At 36.6% G+C, this 25,197-nt stretch overlaps 3 protein-coding genes across 5 annotated transcripts in view; all 3 read right to left on the bottom strand.

The window, feature by feature from the left end:
• The window catches only part of LOC110786879 (protein SWEETIE), a 40,314-nt gene extending 25,341 nt beyond the window's left edge, over positions 1–14,973 (bottom strand). Inside the window, exons 1-12 of one of the 3 annotated variants that reach the window (XM_021991458.2) lie at positions 14,633–14,973; positions 14,162–14,369; positions 13,208–13,314; positions 11,074–11,310; positions 10,892–10,981; positions 10,433–10,520; positions 8,791–8,855; positions 5,831–5,935; positions 4,303–4,392; positions 4,146–4,226; positions 3,317–3,385; positions 1,805–1,930 (exon numbers count right to left, since the gene is read on the bottom strand). In XM_021991458.2, the coding sequence (XP_021847150.2) occupies positions 1,805–1,930; positions 3,317–3,385; positions 4,146–4,226; positions 4,303–4,392; positions 5,831–5,935; positions 8,791–8,855; positions 10,433–10,520; positions 10,892–10,981; positions 11,074–11,310; positions 13,208–13,314; positions 14,162–14,369; positions 14,633–14,803 (1,437 nt within the window). In that variant the 5' untranslated portion in view covers positions 14,804–14,973. Of the gene's footprint in view, positions 1–1,804; positions 1,931–3,316; positions 3,386–4,145; positions 4,227–4,302; positions 4,393–5,830; positions 5,962–8,790; positions 8,856–10,432; positions 10,521–10,891; positions 10,982–11,073; positions 11,311–13,207; positions 13,315–14,161; positions 14,370–14,632 lie in introns of those variants that run through there. The other 2 variants (XM_056840729.1, XM_056840730.1) reach the window with 2 other exon arrangements.
• Positions 14,974–16,379: 1,406 nt separating this feature from the next.
• LOC110786826 (probable carboxylesterase 17) lies at positions 16,380–20,964 on the bottom strand. Its single transcript, XM_056840721.1, has one exon. It carries the CDS (start codon positions 17,547–17,549, stop codon positions 16,533–16,535), a length of 1,017 nt encoding a protein of 338 aa, XP_056696699.1. The 5' UTR covers positions 17,550–20,964; the 3' UTR covers positions 16,380–16,532.
• Positions 20,965–21,104: 140 nt separating this feature from the next.
• On the bottom strand, positions 21,105–24,880 carry LOC110786878 (uncharacterized). The gene is made up of 3 exons (XM_021991457.2): positions 24,657–24,880; positions 23,667–23,814; positions 21,105–21,496 (listed from the first exon to the last, which is right to left on the bottom strand). Exons 1-3 carry the CDS (start codon positions 24,709–24,711, stop codon positions 21,418–21,420), a joined length of 282 nt encoding a protein of 93 aa, XP_021847149.1. The 5' UTR covers positions 24,712–24,880; the 3' UTR covers positions 21,105–21,417.
• Positions 24,881–25,197: the final 317 nt, after the last annotated feature.

Here is a 25,197-nt window from a genome sequence, read left to right as displayed (position 1 = left end):
TGTTTGTTATTGTTTTTTGTTTCCATTTTCACTTTTTACAAAACTTAAAAGAATAAGGAAACCACAAAAAGTAGTTTCTAGTTTTTTTTAGTCAGTTTTCAAAATCAAAAGTCAACCTGATTATTATGGAAGTGCCTAATTTACGTTCATAATTCTACCTTTATCACATGAGTTTCAAATTCATATAACCACAAAAATTAAAATCAACGGGCTCTTAGTTTTACAATTAACAGTTCAGGAAAAGTGTACTCGATTATTATAACTGGCCGAAAGTTGAAAAAAGTTATTATAACTGGCCGAAAGTTGAGAAATTTATAAATAAAGTGTAATAGTAAAGAAAGCAGAAAAAAAATAGAATATTATAACAGCGACAAAATTAATACAGAGTATAAAAATAGAATAAATAATTGAGTACATGTTGGAAAAACAAAGTAACTTGAACCTCAGGCAGAATCAATTAGCAAAATATCCAAAAGAAACAAAGAAAATTTTGCTACAGTAGCAGACTCAAGTAGCTATCACTTTTACCAAGCATACATCAACATTAGGAAGATGTAACACAATTATGTGTCGACTATGCTTTACCTCATTTGAAGCATGACCTAGGAAACCGCCAAAGGAATAGCACCGAAAGAAAGGTGTACTACTCTGTTCCAAATACCATTACACCTAGTACAACTATTCCTAAAAATTCTCACCTCCTCTCAAGCTACAAACTTGATAATTTCCAAATAAAGTAAAATCCAAAAAGCCTTCGTATAAATCTAATATGGGTGAACAGACCCACTGAACACCAATAATTGCAAGCATCCTGCTTAAAGTTCTTTTGCCACCTCACAGCATAATAAGACTTATACCCTGTCTCACCACTCTGCAAGCAGAAAACACACATCTGAAAAACCTATGTCACTTAACCTACATAAAATCATTAGTATTGAGCACTTGAGCCTATTAAAGCATATTGCCCATGCAATGGCCTCAATCTCGTTCAGGATAGTCGACTTCCAGACATAGGTAGCTAAAGGGAAAGCTGTAACAAAGGAAATTTCGTGGACAATACTGAATTACTTACAAGTGAAATTCCCCAAGAGAATACTCAATTCACACCCTCCAATCTAGAAGATTAGAAAAAATACAAGCCTCCTACATCTTCAGCATACAGTACTAGTTAACTCACCTAACTCCACTCCTACGAATTCCAACTCAGTGGACATTTCAAGATACAAAATAGTCAGCTTCTTAGTTTTATAACTATGACATGAGTTTCATTAAGTGCGGGAAGGTGGTATAAACGAAGAAACAAAATAAAATAAAAAACAAAGTAAAAACAAAAAAGCCTGTTCCCCAGCACAAGAATCCTTCTGAAATACCATCATATCCATCAATGTTAGTAGAAATTAAACGTCATCCATCACACCTGATTGAGAATAATTAGACATCACAGAAGATCTAGATAGGTCAGACACACATACCAATATGCTCAATTCCAGAAACCCCTGACAAATAAATTGAATAAAATAAAATTGGGCGTTCCCACAAAGAGAACATAGAGATAATCATAGCATACTTAGACATAAGCATCTTTCAACTCTCACCTCAATTGCTAAGTCTACATTAATGTTCAACTATAGATCGAAAATTGTTTGCAAGTAGTAAAACATAAAGCTATGCCTTGGTAAGCCTTTTAGTTCCATTGCACGTGTATGTCGAAGCCATGTGAATTCAACCTTAAAAGCCAAAATTGTAAAAAAAAAAATTGCAATAAATGACATTTTGACAAGCAAATAATTGCCTCAATTCGAACCTTGTCAAATGATACACTTTCTCTTAAGGCACTTAGCATCGTCACACCATAAGAGACCAAGCCACTAACACAGGTAGGATCAACTTCAGCCAATGCCCGCAATGTCAAAGCAGCCTCAACACGGACCTAAAATTATAAATGCAAAGCATGTGAGTTTTTCAACCAAAAATAATAATACCATATGCAAGATACGCATATGGATACATAAGCATATTGACATAAAGCATATCGCCAAAAGAAAGAGAAACTAAAGAAGCATAGACAAGAAATGACACAAGGAATGACACTGATAAAGCATGTGGGAAATGAAAAGTCATAGTCCTTTCTCAATGGATTCTATTCGGTTGTTCACACCAACATATAATGCATCTAAACTCAAACCAATAGTTTCTTCTACCTTAATTACATTGCCATATATTAATTTGTACCTCATATTTTCCCAATCACACATAGCAAATACTAACAAATTTAATTTCACTAAAAATATTTACTATTTCTAAATTATTGTTTACGAATAATTAATATTACTTCATAAACAAATTTAATAACATTCATGCATTGCATGCGTCCTAACCTAGTTGAGTATATATTTCCATGTAGTTTTGTACTGCATTGCTGTTTGCTTTGGTCATTCGTTTGTATTGTAATATAATATTATTCTCATAATTGTCGAAGTTGGAAATGGAAGTTGGAAATTGATGTTGAATGTAGAACTTGAAATTAGGAGACTTAATGTTAAAAGAGAGGATGATTCAAACATGAAAGTACCCACTTATGTGCTCCAAATGTTGAAGAGCTCTTGCTCTCATTTAAACATCATTGCACATTGATTTTGAAAGTTGAACATGAAACTTGAAGTCCATGAGTTCTAGTTTGAAGATGGTGCTTACTTTTATGAACCATATGTACAAAAGGAACTAAAACATCTTCCATAAAATGCACATTAAAAAGGAAAACTAAAAAAGAAACCAGAGAAATTTGTTGAAAGTAAAAGGGGATCTAAAGTTCGATATGTCTTGCTTCTTTTTAGAGGTATATGAGGATCTCAGAAATAGCCCAAACAATCACAACAACAAAGAACCAATTAAAAACTGGAAAACAACCAAGTAATAATTCTCACACCTCAAACTCCCTACAACATTCAATATTGTAGTGAAAAGTGCAATCTCAGAAGTTTGAGAATTAAGTTTAGCCAATACACAACATATTGACTGATATGCATTGGTTTTTCATCTTGCCTATCCGATATTTCCAGATTTTAAATGGCTGTAACTTATTGGCCGATATGTATAACTAGCCAAGTACGGTCAATTTAGGCCGATTATAAGCTGATACAGCTGAAATTACTGATGTAAATTCAAGCCGCGTCATCAGTAACCCTTTATCTGACATTCCAATAGAGTATGCTGCTGCAGTGTGAGATCCTTAATAAGATTGTGGCCATATCCATGATTTATAACCCTGAAAACATAGAAAAAGAAGTAACCAGAACGATAGAATCAAGAAACTTACCATCTGAAAAGGATGCGACAGTGCAGCAACAACTGTATCATCTAAAACTTCCCTGAACTCCAACGGAACCTACACAATGGACTAGTCAACAAAGTCTCTAAAAGTTTGAAATATTATCAATCACGCAAGTAATCAGATATAAACCATATAGATATCCAAACATAAGAACAAGCATGCAAGGAACACTTCCATTCCCTACAAACTTCTTTTCTATCCACTCGATATATATATAAGTTGAATTTTTAAATCTTCGAACTTATCTGAATTGAACTTAACTTATCTGAACTTATTAGACCTAACTGGACCTGATTGGAACTTATTATAAGTGTAAAAAAAAGACCTCACTGGAACTTATATGATCTGATTGAAACTTATTGGACCTGATTGTAGCTTATCTAAACTCAGTGGGCCTGAAACAATATTTTTTTTTAAGGTGAAGAAAGTGCACACCAAAAAAAGAGACTCAACCCAACCTCCCTTGCAAAGGGTTATTATCCAACTATAGTAATAGACAATGATTAGAACTTTTATTTGGAGAGTCGTCTTCTGAAGATATGAAACACACTCAAACAAACATTTTTAGTTTCCACAAATCATCTCTATGCTAAACCATATCAATTATGAATGTTTATCTAACATTGATTTGGTCCATTTGAACTAACAAAACATGTTACTGCATTTGTCATGTGACCCTTGTTCATATTCATATAATCTTTTGATTGCCTTCAAATTTGTTCACAAATATGCTAGTCAAGAGAACTAGTCTCATAACGTAAATCAAATTACCAGCAAACCAAAGTTACAGTAAGTGCAATAGCTAAGCCCTCACCTCTCCTAGTGTTTTGAAAGTATATGACAAGGTACGTAGAGCAGCAATTTTTATTGGCGGGCAACTATCAGGAGATTCAAGCTGCAACAAGTCAGAAAATAAATAAGCATGCTTAAAATAAACAATGATAAACATCAATGACATCCATCCAGCAAACCTGCTTTCCCAGAATAACCAAGAAGCTCCTTTGAGAAGGTTCTGTCATCTGATCAACCACACCAACCCTAAGAATATATAGCACACATGCCTTCAAAAACCAATTAATCTATCAGTGAGTAGCACATAATAATCAAAAAGAAAAATAAGAATCATTATCTTGTACTATGTACTACATTGGGAATATATAGGTGAGTTTCATACAATCACAAATAACAGAAAAAGGAGGGGCAAGCATCATCATCTTGTATGACTATACAAAATAGGTGATACTCCTACTTCTTGAAACTGACTAAATTTGAACCCGCACCTCAAAACTCTGGAAAACACAAAAAACATGTTGCATCACTTGCATGCAATAAACAACAGACTCTATGGGCATCCATAAAGGTAAAACAGGGCAGACGGTAAGCAGTAGCTTCAGTTTCTACAATCAAGTTTCCTTCATTAAAAGGAAAACTTAAATGCTCAAAAGTAGTTGACAGGAAACGGTGTAGTTTTCCGTGCTATCAGTCCAAATTGGAAACTAGATACAGTGGGGAACGCTGAACACGATATGAAAAAATGTTAGCAACTTCTTGAAACTTATCAGATTTTCTTTCCTAAACTTTGTACTTACTCAGCGTAGAGCCACTGAAATTCGGTGGACAACAAAATTAATAATAAATCAAGCCTCATCCACAAGGTGAGGAAGGCACATAGATTCTTTGCCACAGCTAACATTAACTGCAAGAAAAAAAATCTACTAGGGACTTCCAATTAAGTTCCACACTTGCAAAATCACAAGCCAGCGAAGAAAATTTAACAAAAGTGTACCCCCTCTCAACTTTCAGTAAATAAAGAAAACAATGAAAAAAGGAACTACGGAGTAGTCAATAAGAAGTATTACCGAATTATCATTTAAGTCCTTCAGATTTTGATTCAATTAACAATATAGAGATGGAGTCATGGAGAATTGTTTCTGATAACAAAAACATTTATGAAAATCAGAAAAGAAAGAGGGTCACAACATGTCAACATTCATGAGCCATGTAACATTTTGAATTCGAGCTCCAAAAGTCCCTATTCAATTTTTTCTTTCAATCATAAACTTGAGGAACAGAACTTATTACGACACAAAAACCTATGCATGCTCTCATTGCTCCTATGATTTAATCTATCCAAACGCAAGTCTTAATCAGTTCAGAGTTCATGTTGCTCTAGCTTCCGACACACAAAATAGCTGGACAGCCAAAACAGACAGAATGAAGGTGAAGCCTGCCAAAACATGGATTTGAACTTCCACCTGTTGCTGCCAAGCTATTTTAAAAACCACCAAAAGTCATTCCATCTTTATATCTTTCAAATGGACATTTTACATGCCTGTACAACATTCACCTCTTATATAGTTGGTTCTGTAGACAACTATTGATCCTCTGTATTCTATATTCACTACTTGTGTATTAAATGTTCTAATCTAAGGACAACAATCAACAAGACGAAAGGCGAACAGAAGACATAATAGTTTTAGCAAGTGTGACAAAGACTACCAGTGCTTGTGCATCAACTGATGTATCAACTCGAAGCATGTCCATCACTTGGGAAGTGAAGTCTTGAAGTTCACTGTCTGGATGAAGATATCTGAGAAGAATGGCCTGAAATTTGTAGTTCAAGAAGCCAACTGAACACAAGTGCAACATCAAAACAAAAGCAAAGTAAAAAGATAAGCTGAAGCTCCAAAACACAAATTATGGCTACAGGGAAGACACGGTAAGAACTAAGCAGTTACAGTGCAGCTTGCAATGTCAGAGAGTCAGCCATCTGATCCCCTACACAAAATGCTTTATGATTGTCCAGAGATCTAGTTACTCAAACATGCCTCTTTCCCTGCCCGGTTAGCATATGTGTGTTGAGAATCACATGAGCTTGCTATCTGTTAGTGGACTTAGGTAATCAAATGGAAGGGAGGGGCTACAAGAAGATTAAGCTTGCCAGAAAATCCAAGCTAAAAGTAAGAAAGACCTATCCTTTTTATAAAAGGAAAACTCCTATACAATTACTAGCTTTGAGTCAAAACATGTCTGCCAAAGAATTGAATAGATTCAGTAACAGCTTCCTGTTCCGCACACACCTCAAGCAGCGGTAGGAGAGGAACTGGAGATTAGAGATGGGCATGGGTCCAGGACGAAACCCAGTTAGGGATGAGCATGGATCCACCCCCATATTTAGGGTCCAGGTCCAAACTCCAAGCCTCTAATTACTTGAGACCCACAGGATCAAGGGTGGATATGGTCCAAGAGTTTAAAAATAGGTCTGGCTCCGGGTCTAATATTTCCAGAACCAGACCCAAGTAACCCAACTCAGATCCAACCCATGGACCCTATAATTTAATTCTTAGATTACAAATATTTAAAATTTGAAGTTGAAAACTTGGTGCCCAGTAGCTTTTTCATAGTAAGAATAATATGTTATCAGCTGAAAAGAGGAGTACAGAAGAGGACAATTTTTCCTCTAATTAGGCATCTAAATTACAGATTATGCCATTTTCCCTGGACCTCCTCAATCGAATAGCTCTTAAAATCCCCCTTAGGCCATAATGATACTAGCTACTCCCTCGGTCCCGATTTACTCACACCATTTTCCTTATAAATCCGTCCCAAATTACTTGCAATACTTCTATAAAAGGCATGAACCGACTATTTATTAATTGTTTTTTTCTCGCTTACTTGGGACCACTTTGCTTACTACTTTCTATAAGGGTCGTTTGGTTCACACGGGGTAAAGGAATCGAATCAAGAAAGGGTTTGGAAAGGAATGGAAAGGAAATCCCTACATTATCACAAGTTGTTTGGCTTACAAAAATCAAAAGGAAACCCATTCTTCCCACCACCCCATCCCTCAATCTACAGCCACCATCACTGAACTTCATCTCCTGCCCACTCCACTGCCACCCCACTCCACCGCCTCCCCTACGAGCGCCGCCCATTCCACTCCCTACCGGGCCGCCCATCCCTCTAGCCGTTGCTGCCTCGCGCCCCTTCCCCCTCTTTCTCTCTCCTCTATTTTTGATCTCTCTTTTAGATCTAGTTTTCCGGCAAGATTAAGGTTTGTTTTGGGTAGTTGGGGTCAATTGGTTTTTGTGTTGGGTAAGATGATTTCAGTGGTATTAGGGTTGTTTTCGTTGTGGTATGGTGGTTAGAGTGGTTGCAGGATGGTGTTGTGCGGTGGTACGGTGGTTTCGGTGGCTGTAGAGTGGTGGTTCGGTGATTGTAAGGAGGTTCAACGGGTTTTGGGGGTTTTGGTGGGGGAGGCGCAGATGGTAGGGACATTGGACAGGTGGTGGTCAAAGTGGTAGTTAAGTTGGTTGAAGAGGAGTTTGGGGGTTAGGGTGATTCCTTGTGTGTGTGTGGGGGGGGGGGGGGGGGGAGAGGGGAATCATGGTAGAGGGATGTTGGGTAATCAAGTGGGTAAAGGGAATGATTGAATGGGTGTAACAAACAACAAGAAAGGGAATGAAGGTAGTTGATTTACTGATTACCTTTCCCGAAGACCCCCAACCAAACGCCCCCAAAAAAACATTAAAAAAAATCAACCCCCACTCACATCTTCAAAAGGCGTTGGCCCCACTTCCCACTAAAAATAAAAATAAAAATAAACCCATTATCAACTACCGCTAAATTCTTGTGCCGGCCAAAGTGATGCAAGTTAATTGGAACGGAGGAGTAAGTTACTTAGATGCCTAAGAGTTTTTTTAGTAGTCAAACTAAATATTGATTTTAGGAGCTAAATTCTCCTCTCTTTTTTCTTAGCTTACTGTGAAGTCTTTTCCTAGTCTCCTTTTTTTAGGACTTATCTAGTCATTTTGTCAAGTATAAGCAACCGTTTTTCTTAATGAAATAAAAAATGGTACTACAATTACCAAGATTGCTCAATTATTTATTTGGATCAACTTCCATCTTTTTTCCTTATTTAGTCAAATGTTTTCTTAACTTTTTATGGTATTTTCTTGTTGGTTTTTTTTTTTATTTATGGATATCTTGTCACTTTGGTAAAGCAAGTTTTTGCAAATGTCATGATATTATGAGTTAACAACCACTAGGCTGTCTATTTGCCATTTTATCAATTAATAATGTATTAAAGGTTTGAAAATTAGTAATTATTTCAAGGCCCATTTTAGACCTACCAAACCCATTGGATCAGGGTAAGGTTCTATATTTTTATGGGTCTGGGAAGGGTATGCGTCAACAACTCCTGATGGCGCGTATTGTATTATCATATCCGAGCCATGCTTCCATGCCCATACCGGAGATACACCAAATCAAGAAAATCCATGACCCGAGAGCAAGTAAAAGCTAAATGCAGCAATGCATTAGCATCTAAATATTAAGCGATTTGCCTCAAGGTGCAGCTAATAGTTTCGTGTTTATTTTGGATTATTCATACTCCTACACGTGAAGAAAGCCAATCAAATAAATAAGCTTCATTCAGCAGAGTAAAATACAATTAATACCTGCAGGAAGGAGACCCATGCTAAAGTTAAGCTGATTCGCACATCCCTTGACCGAACACCACTTGCTGCACGTTGAACAAGAGATGCCATAAATGTTATTGGAAGGTCTAAAAACAGAAATTTAACTGATAAAGTGATAATGGATCAGATCGCGGTACCCATAATTGAATCAGACTATATTCCACAAACTTTTACTTCACGCTCACACACTAGATAAACCCAACAGTCCCATAACCCAGAAAGAGAAATTGTTTCTTCTCCAAACTCTAGTGCCATCATTCACTGGTCATGGAACAGATATTCAGATAAACATTGCAGTGCGAGTACCTGGAGCCTTGGACAGGCAGAATGGGTAAGGACATCTCACACCTTACATAACACCACTCTCGATAAAAAATACTCTCAAATTACCACCTAACTAAAAGCAATATAGAGAGTGACAGGCAGCCAAGGCCAATCACCAGAACAACGGGCCAGAGGGAAAACTAGTTATGCTCAGAATCCTTGGCCCTGTTTGGTTAGGAGCTGTTAGCTGATAGCTGATAGCTGATAGCTGGTTTGACTAGCGGTTAGCTGTTTGCATTAGCTGATTTGACTACCTGGTTGCATTAGCTATTTGTATAAAAGTGTTTGGTAAATTAGCTGATAGTTGTTAGCTGTTTAATATGTAAAATGACCATTAAGGACATTGACATACTTTGTTTTTTATTAATATTAGACAAATAGTTTATTGTGTTAATTTTTTTCTCTTTATATTTTTTTAATAAACAATGACTGAATAAAATAATTTTAAAAAAAATATTTTTAATTAATTTTTTTTAATAATATATATTTTTCAAATAGAGAAATGTTACTAATGATATTTCAAGCGTGATTGTTATATATTTCAATTGCTTCAAAGTAGTAATATAAAATATGTTACAACAAAAAACGCATCTAGTAAATAGGGTGAAATGAAAAAGAAAATGTAAGTAATGTTTTTAGGAGAAAAATAATATAGGGTACCAAGTTTGATAATGGTTGTAATTATAGGCAATAGTAGGACAAAATAGTCATTTTCAGCCACTTTCTCAAACCTCTAATTGCAAAAAGCTCCTATATTGAGCTTTTTCAAAATTAGCTTTTTCACCCTGAAAACTCTCTTCCAAACCTCTCCTAACCAAACACTTCCAAATAGCTTTTTCTAAAAGTCAAACCTCTAATTCACCCCAAAAATCTCTTTTTCTCCCAAACCTCTCCTAACCAAACACCCTCCTTTTTTTTCTTGGTTACTATAGAATCATGGTTAATTTGTTGTTGCATTGACCTTGCTCAATCTTTTTGAATTAATTACCTAGGTTGTACCTTATTCAGCCATCTTGCACACATCAACTAGTTTGTGAAGATGGTGACAATATATGTTGCAGTTTGTCCGAGGCCAGATACTTTCCTCTCTGTTGTATTAACCATGCTCAATTGAACAAAACAGTAACACAAAATATGAGCTTACGTTCTCACAGTTCAGCTTCTTTCCCGTTCCTCCAGCTCCCCCCCCCCCCCACCCCACCCCAACCCGAAACCAACATCACCACTTAAACTCTTTCTTTGTCCTTCAAATTCCTCAACTGTGTACAGATACAGCTAAAGCCCAAGGAAAACATACCTTTCACAAATGGAGACACCAGATGCCTCTGCAAGCCATCTTCTAGTTTCTTTGCTGGTGCTAGTTGTCCTTTTCCTCTTAACTGCACCTGTGACAGTATAAGACAGCCTGAATTAATTCTTAAAAACCAGCTACATGTAATGTATAAAAAGGCGCGCCTGAGGCCCACTAAAGAACTGAGGCACAAGGCCATATGGTCATGCGCCTTTACTGGTCTAGGCGAGAAGATTTTGATGAGGCGTAATCGCAGCTTGTAGTTGTCACTTAGGCGCCCCCTGAGGCGCACAACTTTTTGTCACCAAAGGTTTTACTTTTTATTAATTGCACCTCACTTCAATGAGGCGTGCGGCGTGCCCAGGAATCTTTATCACCTTGGTGGACCTTGGTGCGTCTTGAGCCTCTTTATACATTGGCTACAACAGAGAAGTATTTCTCTCAAAGACTTGAAAATTGTAATACCTGCGCCTCAGGATTCATTCCAAGAGCAAGCACTGCACCCAACGCTTCGGCAAATGCATCACGAACAGATGAAATTGGATCATTAAAGGCCTGGTAGAGGTAAGCATCAGTTAGTATAAATTATCACCCCACTAATAGAGAAGCAACAATACAGAATTACAGAGCAAGGGAGGAGGATCTACCTTGACGCAAGTAGAGGCTGAACTATCAAACTCTGCAGTCCCCAAACCTGGTCCACCAACATTAGCAAATGTCTTTAAACATCTAGCAGCAGCTATTCTGACAATAGATGACTTATCAACAACACCAAATCGCATGATGAGTCGAAATGCTTCCGTATATGCTGTAGCAGCAGCACCACCACCACAACCCTCCATAGCATTCCGAAGCATATGCAGAGCCTCTTTCCTTACATACTCCTGTAAATTTTTTATGTTGAATAGGAAGTGCGATACAAAAAAGCATAAGCCCTTCCAAACACTACTCAGCTCAAATCCCAAACACAAAATACATCTCTTGACAGACAAGGTTTCAGGTCAACTTCTTGCTCTTACACTTGAATAGACAACATTTGCTACTTAAGTCAAAGCCTGAGCATATGTAGGTTGACATAACTAACAACATCTTGCTGTACAACTGAACAAGTGACCTCATAAGTCATTGTCTCGAGAGTTCAGATGTGTGTAATGTGCTATGGTGGTGTCAATAGTGTCAAAACAATCAAGCATTTTCTTGTGTGGTCCGAGTATATGAACTTGGAGGCTTACTCCACCATTAAAACCATTTTCTTATCCGAAAGTTTGCAATTTTTTTTTAATAAGCAATGTGGCTCTCTAAATTAACCAATTTGGAACAAAATGCCAGCAGAATTTACAGAACACCAAGCACTTCATATGGCTCTTCCAGGAAAAACAATTGTCTTTCTAGTAAATTTTTCCAGGAGCAACACCCTTTAGACACTCTAAGAGCATCAGCAACCATGACATGGTCTTGCTGTCAAGTGGTATTTGCCCTCCCAAAAGTTTCACAATGTTAACTTTGTTTCATGTCAAGTTAATCTTACACTTGACAGGAGTCATATATCTGACCCCTTGGCAACTCAATTCCTTCATTATAAAAATGAATTACAAGCTTTGTTGTAGATAAACTAACAGCACTGGTTTAATTTTCTTACTGATTTTTTTGTTTAATCAATTGTTACATTCATATTTAGTATGTAAATATAATATTTATTTATTACAATTACTGGTTATATATTTATTAATAAAAATAAATTTTTTTCTATTTACTTAACGTAATTCAATAAAGAAATTATAGTTATTAAAATTATTAATTGTGTAGGAGAGGTAATATGAGGTGAGATATATATGAAAAGTTGGTGATAGAGACTTGTGACCTTAGGTCAAGATGGTAGAAAAAAAGAAGATGTCAAAGTAAGAGGTAAGTCAAGTTAGTGGAAAATGAGGTGGGAGAAGGAGAAGGATGAGAGAGAAATTGTTTTACACTTGACCGAGAGTCAAGGATGCATGTGGTCTAACAAGATTATACATCTATTACTTAGACTTATCCAATAAAACAAGCATTGCTCCCATAAATATGCTCCCTAAGGATATCACATATCAGCCAATTAGCATGCATGCATATTATTTGTAAAAAAAAATCTAGCTATTATGTGTCCTCTGAGGACTTTTACGTTAACAGGTAGATTCTCCAGTCATCAATTAATCCTCTTAGTCTAGCCAAAAACCAAATATATCTTGAAAAATAAAAGTTAAAGTCCGCCAAAAGGCCCAGCGACATATTTAGATCCCCTTCCCACAGGAAAATTTCAAAAGCGAAGGAGGAAATTAGTATACATACGACATACCTAAGAAATAAATACAATCTCACTCATCAAGAGCCGTAATCAATATTATATCAAACTGGTTCCACAATACACACTAAGGGGAAAATACTCAAATAGTGAGGTGCTTGCAACATACTTCGTCCGATCTTTTTTAGATGACACAATTCTTTAGGCACATTTGCCAATGCACGATTTTAAACATTAATATCTTCAATTGCGAATAGGAAAAAGTTATAAAAGTTGATATTAGTAAAATATATTAATTGAGATGAATCTACTAAGATCTCACATGACTATGTTTTTTATTAAACATAAATAACAAAGAAAGTCAAAGAAGCATGTGTAAATAGTGTCAAAATCAAATTGTGTCATCTAATAAGAAACGGGGGAAGTATATAACTATTTCACTATTGAAATTGTGGAAATTTAAAATAAAATTTTCATATAAAAAAAAAATCACTACTAAATACCTCATGAGACTTCAAGAGCTTTGAGGCAATACTTGTCGTTTCAGGAAATCCGGAAGTGATTTTCCTACCAAAATATCGATACAATTCTCCCAAACACTGGGCAACACCTACAATTAACAGAAAGCGAGAAATAAGTCATATCTAAGCAATAATAAGAACCTAAGAAAAAAAAATTAAAAAAATAATAGTACTTGAGTTGAGAGTGTGCCACAGATGTATGGTTTGTAATGAAAATGAGATTCTCTATATTTATCATCCCCTTTGCAAAGACGGGGCAGAGTTCTCTATTTGTACCACTAGAAATTTATGAATGCATCATTGCTACTCCGCAACAAGCAACCAGGTCATAAGTAAATCTCTTACATTGACTTCATTTAGTTTTCTTGTCCTAATACCCCGCCAGTTCATTTTCCGTTTTCTTTTTCACAGTTTCCAACGCACATCCTTAGACCATCAATATCTTATTACACATAAGAAACAATTGAAAAGTTAATTTCTTGAAACTATACATTCAACATAACTAACAAGACCTTATATGATTATGTTTGTTCTTATATAGGAGGATGCATGATTAAAGTTTTGTGTCTATGACCCAAACATTACAAATAGCAACATCAAAAAGTTCAAAGGGAGTAGCTTTTGGAAAATAAATCTATTCAGAGTGATGGTTGTACTTTCTATTACCCAACGCCTTTGAAGTTTGAAGAGTCAAAGTGACATAGCTTTAAATATCATCTTTCTACCGCCCAGATGGCTAGAATTCCATACCATTAAACGCTGTCTGTTAGAATACGTAGCATACAAGACACTGGTAGTACAGTACCAAGTGCAAAGCAAAAACATATATTACGAGATAATAGCAGTGTTTCATTCTATGTATTAATGGTGAACACCAGCACCACAAGAATAAATGCAGGTAATTAACACAAGACATTTCATAGTTAATTGACAAACCAGCTACACATTGAGAGTCACTTCTCTTCCCATCAGCAAGAAACCCTTGAAGAGCACTAGCCCTTGAATATATTGAAATAGGATCTCCTTTCCAGATAATCTTAGCCATAGCTACTGATGCCAAGTGTCGCACCGGTCTTCGGGCACCCAAAACCAGCAGCGAAAACAATGCGTCTTCACATTTTCTTTGCCATAACATAATAGACTCCTGAGACAACAACAAAGCCCGCCCAACACTTCACCATGAATTCCCAATCAAACGATACAATATTCCATGTAAGACAGTCCAATAGCTAGTATAATTAACAACAGATAAGCTAATTAAAACTAAACAACCTATATCTGTAGTACATGTGATTGCAATTCCAAAAAAAAAATTGATGGTGAGCTAAATATGAAAATGCTGAAACTCCAAACATAATTGCGGCAATGTCGATCTAATTAAGCAATTGAAGAGATGGAAAATAAGACCTTAGGTTCATCAGTAATGGCGGAAATGAGATCGGATAGGAGATCAAAACAGAGAAGAGGGTCAGGAGATTTGTGAGCTGCGGAAGCGACAATGGATTGTAATTGAGCAACGAGAACGCCGAACTGCGAGAGCGGTATATTACTCTCTCTAATCGGAATCTTCTTCGCCATTGTTGAAATTCGACGCTTTTGATCGAGATTGTGAGTATAATAAGCTGAGGAACTGGAAAGATAGTCACTGCTGGTTTTTCTGCAATTTTGAAATGTTAGGTTGTCTCAACCCGCAAACTCCCGAGTCCGGAAAACTCATTCTCCGTCATTAGCATGTGACATGATCTTAGCACTAATCATTTTAAGCATAAGGCGGTTATACCGTGATTTTACGAGGGGACATTCACCATTTCAGTATTTCACCTTCTATATTGGGTTGGTAATTAAGTGACAATTTCATAATAAATTAAAAATAAAATATTTATTGCCCATAATCATAGGTAGGTGCACTACAAACTCGAAAGGAAACGCCAAAATAACATTTGGGATAATTAGAAAGGAACAAAGGAAGTACACTAAAAATATAACTTTGTTTTCTCTTTTGTTTTCTGAATTCTTTCGATGAAAATTTGTTGGAATTGGTAACTCGGTTAATCGAATAGACGTTCAAAAAAAATGCAAGTTTGTCTTAAAATGGACATATCTCATGATCTAGTCATTTGTTGGAGGTGAAAACTTGTTACGATAGCTTTTCAACGTCTGGTCATAAGCTCGTTTTGGATAAGAAAAGAGAGAGTTATGTCAATATTATGAAGAGTTGTCCGGAAGCAGGGGTGTGTAGGCGCACGCGTATGCAGAGATAAATCAACTCTCGTGAGCCCACACAAATAAAGCGTGCACCCGCATGAGAGGGTTAATTTGTCGTGTTTCTCCCTATTTTGAACCGGCTTTGTGGTTCATTTAATGAACTAGTATAAATACTCTTTGGGGAATTTATTGTATTCTCATTCCACGAATTAGAGAGAGAAAGCTAAGGTTTATGAAAAAGTTCTTCATTGTGTTAACCCTTGTGCTTGTGAGTGAGAATTAGAGAGAAGATTTGATTAATGCTCTTCTAAACTCTAATTCTAAATCAATTAGTTTAGGGTGGGTTTTATAGTATTCAAGCACATTAATTGCTTGAAGGATTTTCCCACCTCCCAAATTTTGTGTCATCTTGCTTACAATTTTCCTAATTGTTCCATCCCTGATTACTTCAATAATCACCAATTGCTCTAACAAAATTGATATTTTAAAATATACAATATGTGTTGAAGTTATTTAAGGTCATAATACTATCGCAAAATCTTGATTGGTTTCGAAAGTCAATCAAGGAGATCAATTTGGTGGAGTTCAAAACTGCTAGGTATCAATGTATCAACATTCATGGTGTATGCCCAAAGTCCCCAACCCGGTTTGACCCGAAAAAACCGAATTTTTGGACTTTTTTTTCCTGTTTGGCCCAATTAAGGACCATAAATTGGTCCAATCACTCACTATATATTTCCCTCTTGTTGGAGAAAGACCATAGACCATGGCCCTTATACTGTAACACCATAATTGCTGAAAAGAATTGATCTGAAATGATTCTTCAGCTCTATTTAAAGCAAGAATTTGAATACGTATTAAGCATTTTAGGTTGATGTCATCAAGATTCAAACTTAATAAGGGCTCTTAATGAATGTAATTTCAGAAAAGAAAGGTGAACACGAGCAAATCATGCTAGAATAACAAATATACTCAGATGTAATGCTTAATATCAGCAGAAGTACACAATTCATACTATATGTACATTAACAGGATTTCATGATTAGGTAGGTAATCAACAAACATCACTCTTAGAGCTAATTTGAAGCAGAAATGGGGCTGTTCAGCTGTGTATGAAAGTTTTGAAGTGAGCCATCATTTCTTGTGTGCGAGCTTTGGAGAGTGGAGAGCTGTTCAAGATCTGAAATGCATGACCTACACCTTTGTAAACCATCATTTTTACCTTGTTATCTGCTTTAACCATGGCCGAACAGAACTCTTTGTTCCTATCCATTAAGATATCCATGTCTGACACACACACCATGGTAGCTGGAAGTTCAATCCGTTTCAAGTTAGCTAAAGGGTTGCACCATAGATGCTCCCGGCTAGAGCCCACTGGGAGGGATAACCGCCAATAGGTATCAGCTGCTGATAAGGTAAGCGCTGAGCCACGTGGCTGGGGAGCCTTTTCAGATGATGTCCGCGCCTCACCTCCAAAGAAAGGCTGGATTAGGATAGTACCTCGGTGAGAAAGTGGCCTTAGAATGGCTTCTCTACTAGCCCCAAATCTTAGAGCAACATTATGAGCAATGTTAGCTCCTGCACTGTCACCTGCTAAGAAGAAATCTGAAACATTGCAGCAGTTTAACCACCAATAATTCTCTTTAGAGCCGCCACTGACAGAAGCTTGCTCCTTCACCCACATGATGGTGTTGTAACCGTCCTCATAGGCAGCAGGAAGGCGGTTTTCAGGGGCTAGACGGTAATTTACTGATATGACTACACAGCCTGCTTTAGATGCTAGGTTGGCTATGAAGTCATGGTAACAACTCCATGCCGCTGAACCTACACAGAAACCCCCTCCATGGAAGTAAACAACAAGAGGCAGGTGGTTCCTTTGTCCTTGTGGAACATAAACACGTGCCCACAGATTAGTGAATTTGTTCATCACAATATCCCTTGATAACACCCTCAGCTCAGATGGAATGCTGCAAGGGACATTTGTGATTATAGGTGGCCTCTCAACATGTCCATCTTTGTGTACCCTGATCAACCCTTGTATCTCTTCCACCAAAGCTCCGTGATGGTGGTGATATGATGCATTGACACTCAGTCTTGGATCTAGAGAGAGGGAAGCCATACTCCTTTTAAGTTTTAACCTTACAAGAATGCTGAGTTGTTATGTGGTTATGCATGTTAGTATCTCATCGAGTCCTTATATAGGAGGGAAATGTCAAAAATGGTTTGACTGATCGATGTGAATACTTCAGGCTAAAAAGAAGCTTTATGCTCTCTTTATATGACAAGTGGGAAAATGGGAGCTCACCATCTACCGTCACGTGGATATGAAGTCTAGGCAAGGGTGTCCTGCAAACAGAATCAAGCTTTTTCTAATGATTCTATATTCATTAGGCTACACCTTTGGTTGGAATTTTTCTGCAGTATTTTGTTGGAATTTCCTGTAGTAATTGGTTGGAATTTTCTGTAGTATCTAATCAACCTAGACAACATGGAGGAATATTGGTAACCTTATCTAATCAACCTAGCAGGCCACTAACAGTCAGTAATATTTCAAAAAGTTAGCTGCTGATAATGAAATTCAATCATCTGCTTGGTTGAATGGCTAGGAAGGTATCACCAAAATGCTTATCAACGAATATGAGATTTTCCGGTGATTTTCTATCTGGTTTAACTGGTGCATATACACCATCAGTGGGGCTAAAAAAATAAAAACCTAGCTCAACTTTAAGCAGTTAATCAGTAATTCATTGGAAGAGACTGTTAGCAAATGCCTATATACAGTAAGCTTACCAACAAAAAAAGTTACAACCCAAATCTATAGGTCCTTGTTTGTTTCTAGCCTATCATATTGTACAATTACTCTAGTGCCTCAAATGAGACTCGCACGCAGTCTGTTTTGATGGGTCAGATGTCTGCAGCCTACAAATTCTTGCAGAAAGACACTTTTGGGCTGATGTCTTATTACTATGGAGACAACTAACTTAACTACTACTCCGTACTTCATAGCAAATAGAAAGGGCCAAAGGGGAATTCAGCTAGATGTTTGATTTAGTTTATTGTAATACAAGAACGTCCGTTTGAAAGTGTCGAAAAAGGGTAAAAAAAACCTGCCTTTGGTTGACCAGAATCTGAATAGTTTCTAGAACTATATGGCACTCGGAGCAAGAGTCGCCGGATTCTTTTCAAGTACCGATATATGTTAGGAACTAGGAAGGTACTTTAATATACACGTACATCCTACTAACTGCCGACTTGATAGTGCATGCATACGGACATACAACTTATAATTCTTATTCTTTAGATGCTTTGTGAAAATTCTTGAGATATGCTAAAATGTGAAGTATAAAGGATTTATCTTTATCCTTCTTTCTAGTTTCTACACGGGGTGTTCCGTGTTTGCTAGCATCTTTTTGGAATTTCTTGTTAGCCATTGATTTGTATCATTACTTTTAGTCTCCGCGCTCTTTTGACTTGCAAACAGCAGTCACAGCACTAGTAAATAATTTCATGATAGTGGATCTTTTCTTCCAATTCAATTTTCACATTTCCAGATTTAGTTTAATTAATTAGTTACCAATCTCTTAACATTTGGGTTGTTTGGTTAAATATGAGATTATGGATGAAAAGTTATCATCCTTTTGCTTGTTCTGAAGCACTTGTATGTATGATTAAAATACAGTCACATTAGACTGTAGCTAAGCACGTTATTTCGTTGTTAACTTTGCATAAGCACATAGAGGATTTCTGTATTCTTAATTAATTATTACTGATGAATTTGTAGTTCGTCTGTCATAAATTCAGTATTCCATGTATATCGAAATCAAGAATTTCGTAGCAGAGGGGAAAACCCTGCTTGATCCAGATAAACCTCTTGGTATAAAGGTTCACTTTCTTATTTGACATCCTTTTTCTTTAATTGGAGTAGTCTCAGTCTAAAATCTGAAAGAAATATTCTTTACTAAGAATTCTCTAACCAGATATTTTTCTCCCTTCCTCCTGATGCAGGTAAGAAGTACTTTAGAAGATGACAGATAAAACTTTCAGAGATATATTTTTCTTGAAAAGGTCGGTTTTACCAGTAGAGATTGAATGGGTATCCTGATCTCAAGAGCCGGCTTAGCGGACTAAAAGCTTGTTGCACGTTATTAATCTGATCAAATACTTGGATTCTAAACGGAGTTGTCTAATTAGAGTCAATACTATGAAGATTCTCCTCTTTGTTAAAGCGACATTCATAGAATGTAACAAGCCAAGTTAAGCCAAGTTTTTTAGTCTTTTACTTGTTTCAGCATGTACAATATCCAGGGCCCCAGTTGGGATTTTATTCCTAACAGGATGATACATTGATAACGCCCGAATTATCTAACTCTCTCATGGGTTGACCCGTGTTTTTTCCAAGTACAGAAAATGGATGATGAGATTGAGACAGGACGGGTAGAGCTAATACGTTCCCCTTCGATTCCTGCATGCTGATATCTGTAATAGAATGGATTCTTTTTGTCCTTCTTCTCCGGAAAGTCCATAACTTTCATCATCCCCACGGATATGCAAATCTTCTGTAGCTTTATGCTTCCACATATTATTGTTCTCCTTTCTCACCCTTAACTTTTGACTATGCACCGATCATATATAGAGCAAGACAGGGACGTATTATCTCTTATACTACTATAGTAGATTTTACTTTACCGCCATATCTTGACTCTCTAGCATATTTTTCCCAACAAGTTTTTGGCTCAGCATATTTGCTCAACATGTTTTTGGCAAAGCATATTTGCTGAATAACTTATGGTTAGCTCCTTAGTTTGCCATGATTCTCATACTACCTATCCGTTTGCGCGATAGCAGATTAAACCTCAGTCTTTTCACTTACTCATTGGCCATTTCTTTTGGGTTTTTTATTATTATTATTATTATTATTATTTTGGAGCAATGATGCCTTTAGTCCAGAGATTCAACATCAGTCTTTTCACTTACTCAGTGGCCATTTCTGTTGGGTTTTTTGTTTTTGTTTTTTGTGGGATCAATGGGTGCCTTTAGTCCAACCATTGTTGAGTTAACTTAAGGCCAGGGGTCGACTTCAATTCAATGGATATTCTTCACTCTCCTGTCAAATCAGTTAGTCAAGTAAGCTGTACGTTTGGGTAAATTCCAGAAAATTCATTTTGGGGTCAAATCATCTTTCTATAACTTTCCAGGAACATCCATTATCGCGTTAAGGACCCTAATTTATTTTTAAGTTCTGATACGGCTGGCCGCTCCTGCAGAATTCAACACTCAGTGTAATAATGAGTACATGGAGCTAAACCCCTAGGAAAAGGAACACGAATAGTTTATGTTCTGTAATCACCTCTTTCTTTAGAAATTGATTGTTTAAGTAGAATAGGATTTTAAATGACTGACAGACTTTGGTTGACTTTTATGTGACTGTGGGTGACATTTCATGTAAGTGAGAGTGATTAAGCCCATATTATGTAGGAAGTAATTTTTTATGATACTAATTTTTAATTTAACAAAATCAAGGATTTTCGACTTGGCTACTTTCGCAGACTGTATGCAATAAGAATCATTCACTGCAATAGACTGTAACGGCTACAAACTCGATTCTATGCAGCTTTATGGAGGATGCATGAAATATGCTGACAAAGAAGAGTAAGGAAAACTGAACAGAAAGAGATATGCGCAAATTATGTATTCCAAAATTCAAGCTGGACTCAACACCAGTGGTTAAAATACAGTGGATACTTGTCAAAATTCCTACAAACCAAGACTGCCTTATTCATTACAGTAAAAACCAACTAGCAGGGCTTGCATTTGCCACAATTATTCTCAGTTTTGGTGTAAAACAATGGAAGGAACTATGAAAAAAAAATGTAAGTAGCTGCCATACCATTGATATTCCAACACAAGATACACATGATATCAAGACACAATGCACTCGAGCTCTTCAGTGGTTCCTTGGTTCAACTTAAACGCCTCATGCTATAAACTCATACTGTAGCAGAGCTCTTGGCCTCCTCCTGGAGCATGTATTGTTTCTTCATTTCTTCCAGAACAGAGTCATTGGTACTGCGAATTTGGTAACAGATGTTAGATGTATGACAGATTATAAAGATAGTATAGAAACACATTTCACAGATATTTTTCCATCCACGCTCAAAGGACACCAGAATCATTTCTTGAAATCATCAGCATGACTTCCCATAAACATAACAGTACAACATAGCACCTGTACAAGAGGTTTATCAGCACAAGAAAGGACTGAGCCTTCAGACAACAATTTAACAGTGTTTAATAGTTCTATACAAGAAAATTTAGCGTAATAACATTGACACACAAACATATGAAATCAATCCTGCAACCCCTGTTTCTAAATTCTACTGCCTATAACACAAATTCATCAAGTTCCAGAGCTTCGCCTTTGTTATTCTACGTTCTGAACATAATAGCACTACAGAGAGAGAAGAATTAAGAACTTAAGGCTAAGTACGTAGTGACCTCCAGGTATCAACTGCAAGCAAAATCAACTAGTTTGTTATACAAGATTAGTAATGCTAGGTAGTTCTTTTTTCTTTTCTTGGTAGGGATATGTAAGAAGCTACGAAATCCTACAAGAATTTCAATCTATACAAACTCTTTAAAAGGGAAGGAAATACTCTTTAAGAGCGATTTCATGGGAAGCTAATTGTTAAAGCAGCTTGTCATGCGGCTCATGCCAACTAAGATTTTAAGCTAATTTATTTTCTAGCTAGTTTGTGTCCCTATGGCAAGCTAATTTACCAAACCAGATCGCTATTTAATTGGGTCCATTTTTCAATTAGCCTTTTAATTACAACTTGCATCCCATTGGGCAGCTTTTTCCCAAGTAAACTAGCTTCCAAACTAATTTATCAAAGTCACCCCAAAGGTTAAGATAGTAGCTTGAAACTTTTGCAAATTGCAAACAAGTCCCTAGCTACAACCATTGGAGTTGCTCTTATAATGCCAAAACCAAAACGAGCCCTTCCCCTAAAGATCGACCTCGTCAAAAGAAACATTCCTCAGTATAGATCTTCTTTCCAAGCATTAGCAAGTCCTGAAAAATAAACTTTCACCTTAATATAACTCATACTAAAGAGCTCAAAAAATGGAACCTTTAAGGGTCTATCTCTGAACCAAATATTATGCCATAATTAAACACTTGAAGCACTTCTTACCTTGAAACCAGCTGAAGAGTTGAAAACATGCAGCCCTTTCTATTATGGATTTCCAAATGCCTATTCTAGCGAAAAAGGGACCTTCTTGCTCCACCACCCTACCTCTCTCCACACAATATTAAATTCGATGACATTCATTCACAATGTCAAATCTTCCACCCTAGGCTCCTAGCCCCTATACACCATATTAAATCTTGGTGATATTCTTTCACAAAGCCTTGTCTTCCTTCCAAACTTCGAAGGGCACTTTGCTATGAGAGCTTTATACATGGTACAGAGAAGCCTAACACCAAGTCCTCCAAAATTATTGGGGTGACGCACATCTTGACTTATTCTAATGAAAGCCATTTAGCCCGTGAAATCTCACCCAAACATCCTCTGGCTTTAAAACATACTTGCCGTAGATTCTATACATGGACATAAAAGTAAATTGACGTATTGCATAATATTTATTTATAAAGGCTATTCTATCATTCAGATGAGCATGATGGAGCACCAATTGAAAGACCGTGGATATGAAGATGGAAGAAGCTCCATTCCACAGCCAAATAAATCAGCTATAATCTCCAAATTTGAAACCTCAGAACTCAAGTCAGCCATTGCTTCAAGTATGAGAAGAGCACATCTCAAACAACTCAAAATACTCGCAAAAGTTAGCAACAGCAAACTAGATTATCATCAGGATAAAGCGGATGAGCTGATGAAGAAGATGAGAGTAGTTACAAGAGGTTGATTTAATTGTATATGCCTAATCACTTCCAGAAAACTTAACTCAGAAGAGTTGTAACTACTAACTAGTTTGATTCCATTAACAGAATGCTAATCAGGTATGTTTGGGCCCACAGGGTTTACATCCTCGCATGAAACGGATGCAAAAATCCAAACGTGCTATACACCTCCAAGATGTGACATAATACTACCAACTTCAACTTTCAGAAGTTACAATCATTACTTAACGAAAAAGTCCCATATTATGGTTTGCCGACGGCCACATATAGAAGAATGATACAAAAGAGAAGTTGGGGTAGGCTGACTGCACTTACTATTGATGAAGGCAACTATTCAATACTTTAGCTTGCTGCCTACACTTCCAAACAACTGACAGTGTCCTTCCAAAAGCACACTCAGCATACTTCGCAGTATAATGATCACATTCTTTTAGTGCTTTTGCCTTCATTTTGCTGCGTAAAGCTGGAAGTTAGGGTAACATACAGTTAGCAAAATTAGAAAGCGAATGATTACAAGTACATAAAACCATGAATTTTAAAGAGTTAAACTGACATAGAGATACAATACAGTACTTGTGCATAATCCTTTGACAAAGACTGCCAACGCGTGAGAAAGTGTGCATCAAAACATTAACAAGGCTATTCAATGTCACGAATGCAAAAGGGCATCTTGAACTTGAGTTTATAGACACTACGAGAGGCATCCAATGTACCACGCAACCTACTTCTCATGTATCCATGGAGTGGCTGTCTCTAACTCTCTACTATTTGCATTTATGGCGTCCAATTTATGGGAATTCAGGAGGATTAATGGATAATGCCATATGGTAAACATCAAACGCAAGTTCTCTCGGCGCAATTTTCCTGCTACTACAATTTACATAACTCATTTTACTTATCTGCAAAGTCTTTGAATTCTATAGTTTGTAACTGGATATCATAATAGTTAACAGCACTTAATTCCTGTATCCCTTGTCTTCTCTCAAATTCCCACATTTCTAATTAAACCAACAATCACACCTTAAATTTCCAACTTGATTTACCAACCACTTTGAACTTTACCCTTCTGATCAATTCAACCAAAAAAAACAATAAAAACCACAATGCAAAATCATGACTTTACTATTGACAACAATAATAACACAAGCAAGCAGAAATTCAGCAACCCAGGCCATTATAACGAAATTCCTAATTGCCCAGAGGACTGTAGTTCCCAATTAATTCACTCCCTATAACCTAAACTATTTGGGAAACAAACTAGGGTTTAAGAAAATAAAATTGAAAGGGTTTGTGAAATTCTCTCACCTTCTTCAACCTTCTTCTTGACATGGTTTTCTCTGGCTTCGTCAATCAAACCCATTTAGTTAATCAAAATTTCCAAAGAACAAGTAGAAGGGTGCCAAATCAATGGGGATTTATTTGCTCAGCTTTTGTGAATTGTTATTTTTTGAGACGATCAATCTCCAATCAATATTTGCTCAGTGATGTCATGAAAGTCTGCGTTTTACTTGTATCCAAATTTTCTCAGTGATGAAATGTTGGATCTTGTATGGGTTGGTTTTGCTTGTATGGCTGGACCAGCCCAACTGTGCCCAGTTGCCTTTTTCTAAAACTAATACGGAGTACACTTTACAATTTACAAACATGTTTGGTAAAATTAGTTTGTGATCGTATTATTGACCTCGTGCTACATAAGGTTTTTGTTTTATTATGAAGGTGATTTTATATAAAATTAACTTTAATATTTCTATTCATCATATGACTAAAAGAATATACGAATTATATATTTCCTCCGTTTCGGAAATATCGAACCATTTATTTTTTACACTATTTATACTACGACTTT

The sequence above is a fragment of the Spinacia oleracea genome, chromosome 1, assembly GCF_020520425.1.
Source record: "Spinacia oleracea cultivar Varoflay chromosome 1, BTI_SOV_V1, whole genome shotgun sequence".
Lineage (NCBI taxonomy): Eukaryota > Viridiplantae > Streptophyta > Magnoliopsida > Caryophyllales > Amaranthaceae > Spinacia > Spinacia oleracea.
Note: the sequence above shows the minus strand (reverse complement) of the source record. Positions and strands in the feature narration are given on the sequence as shown.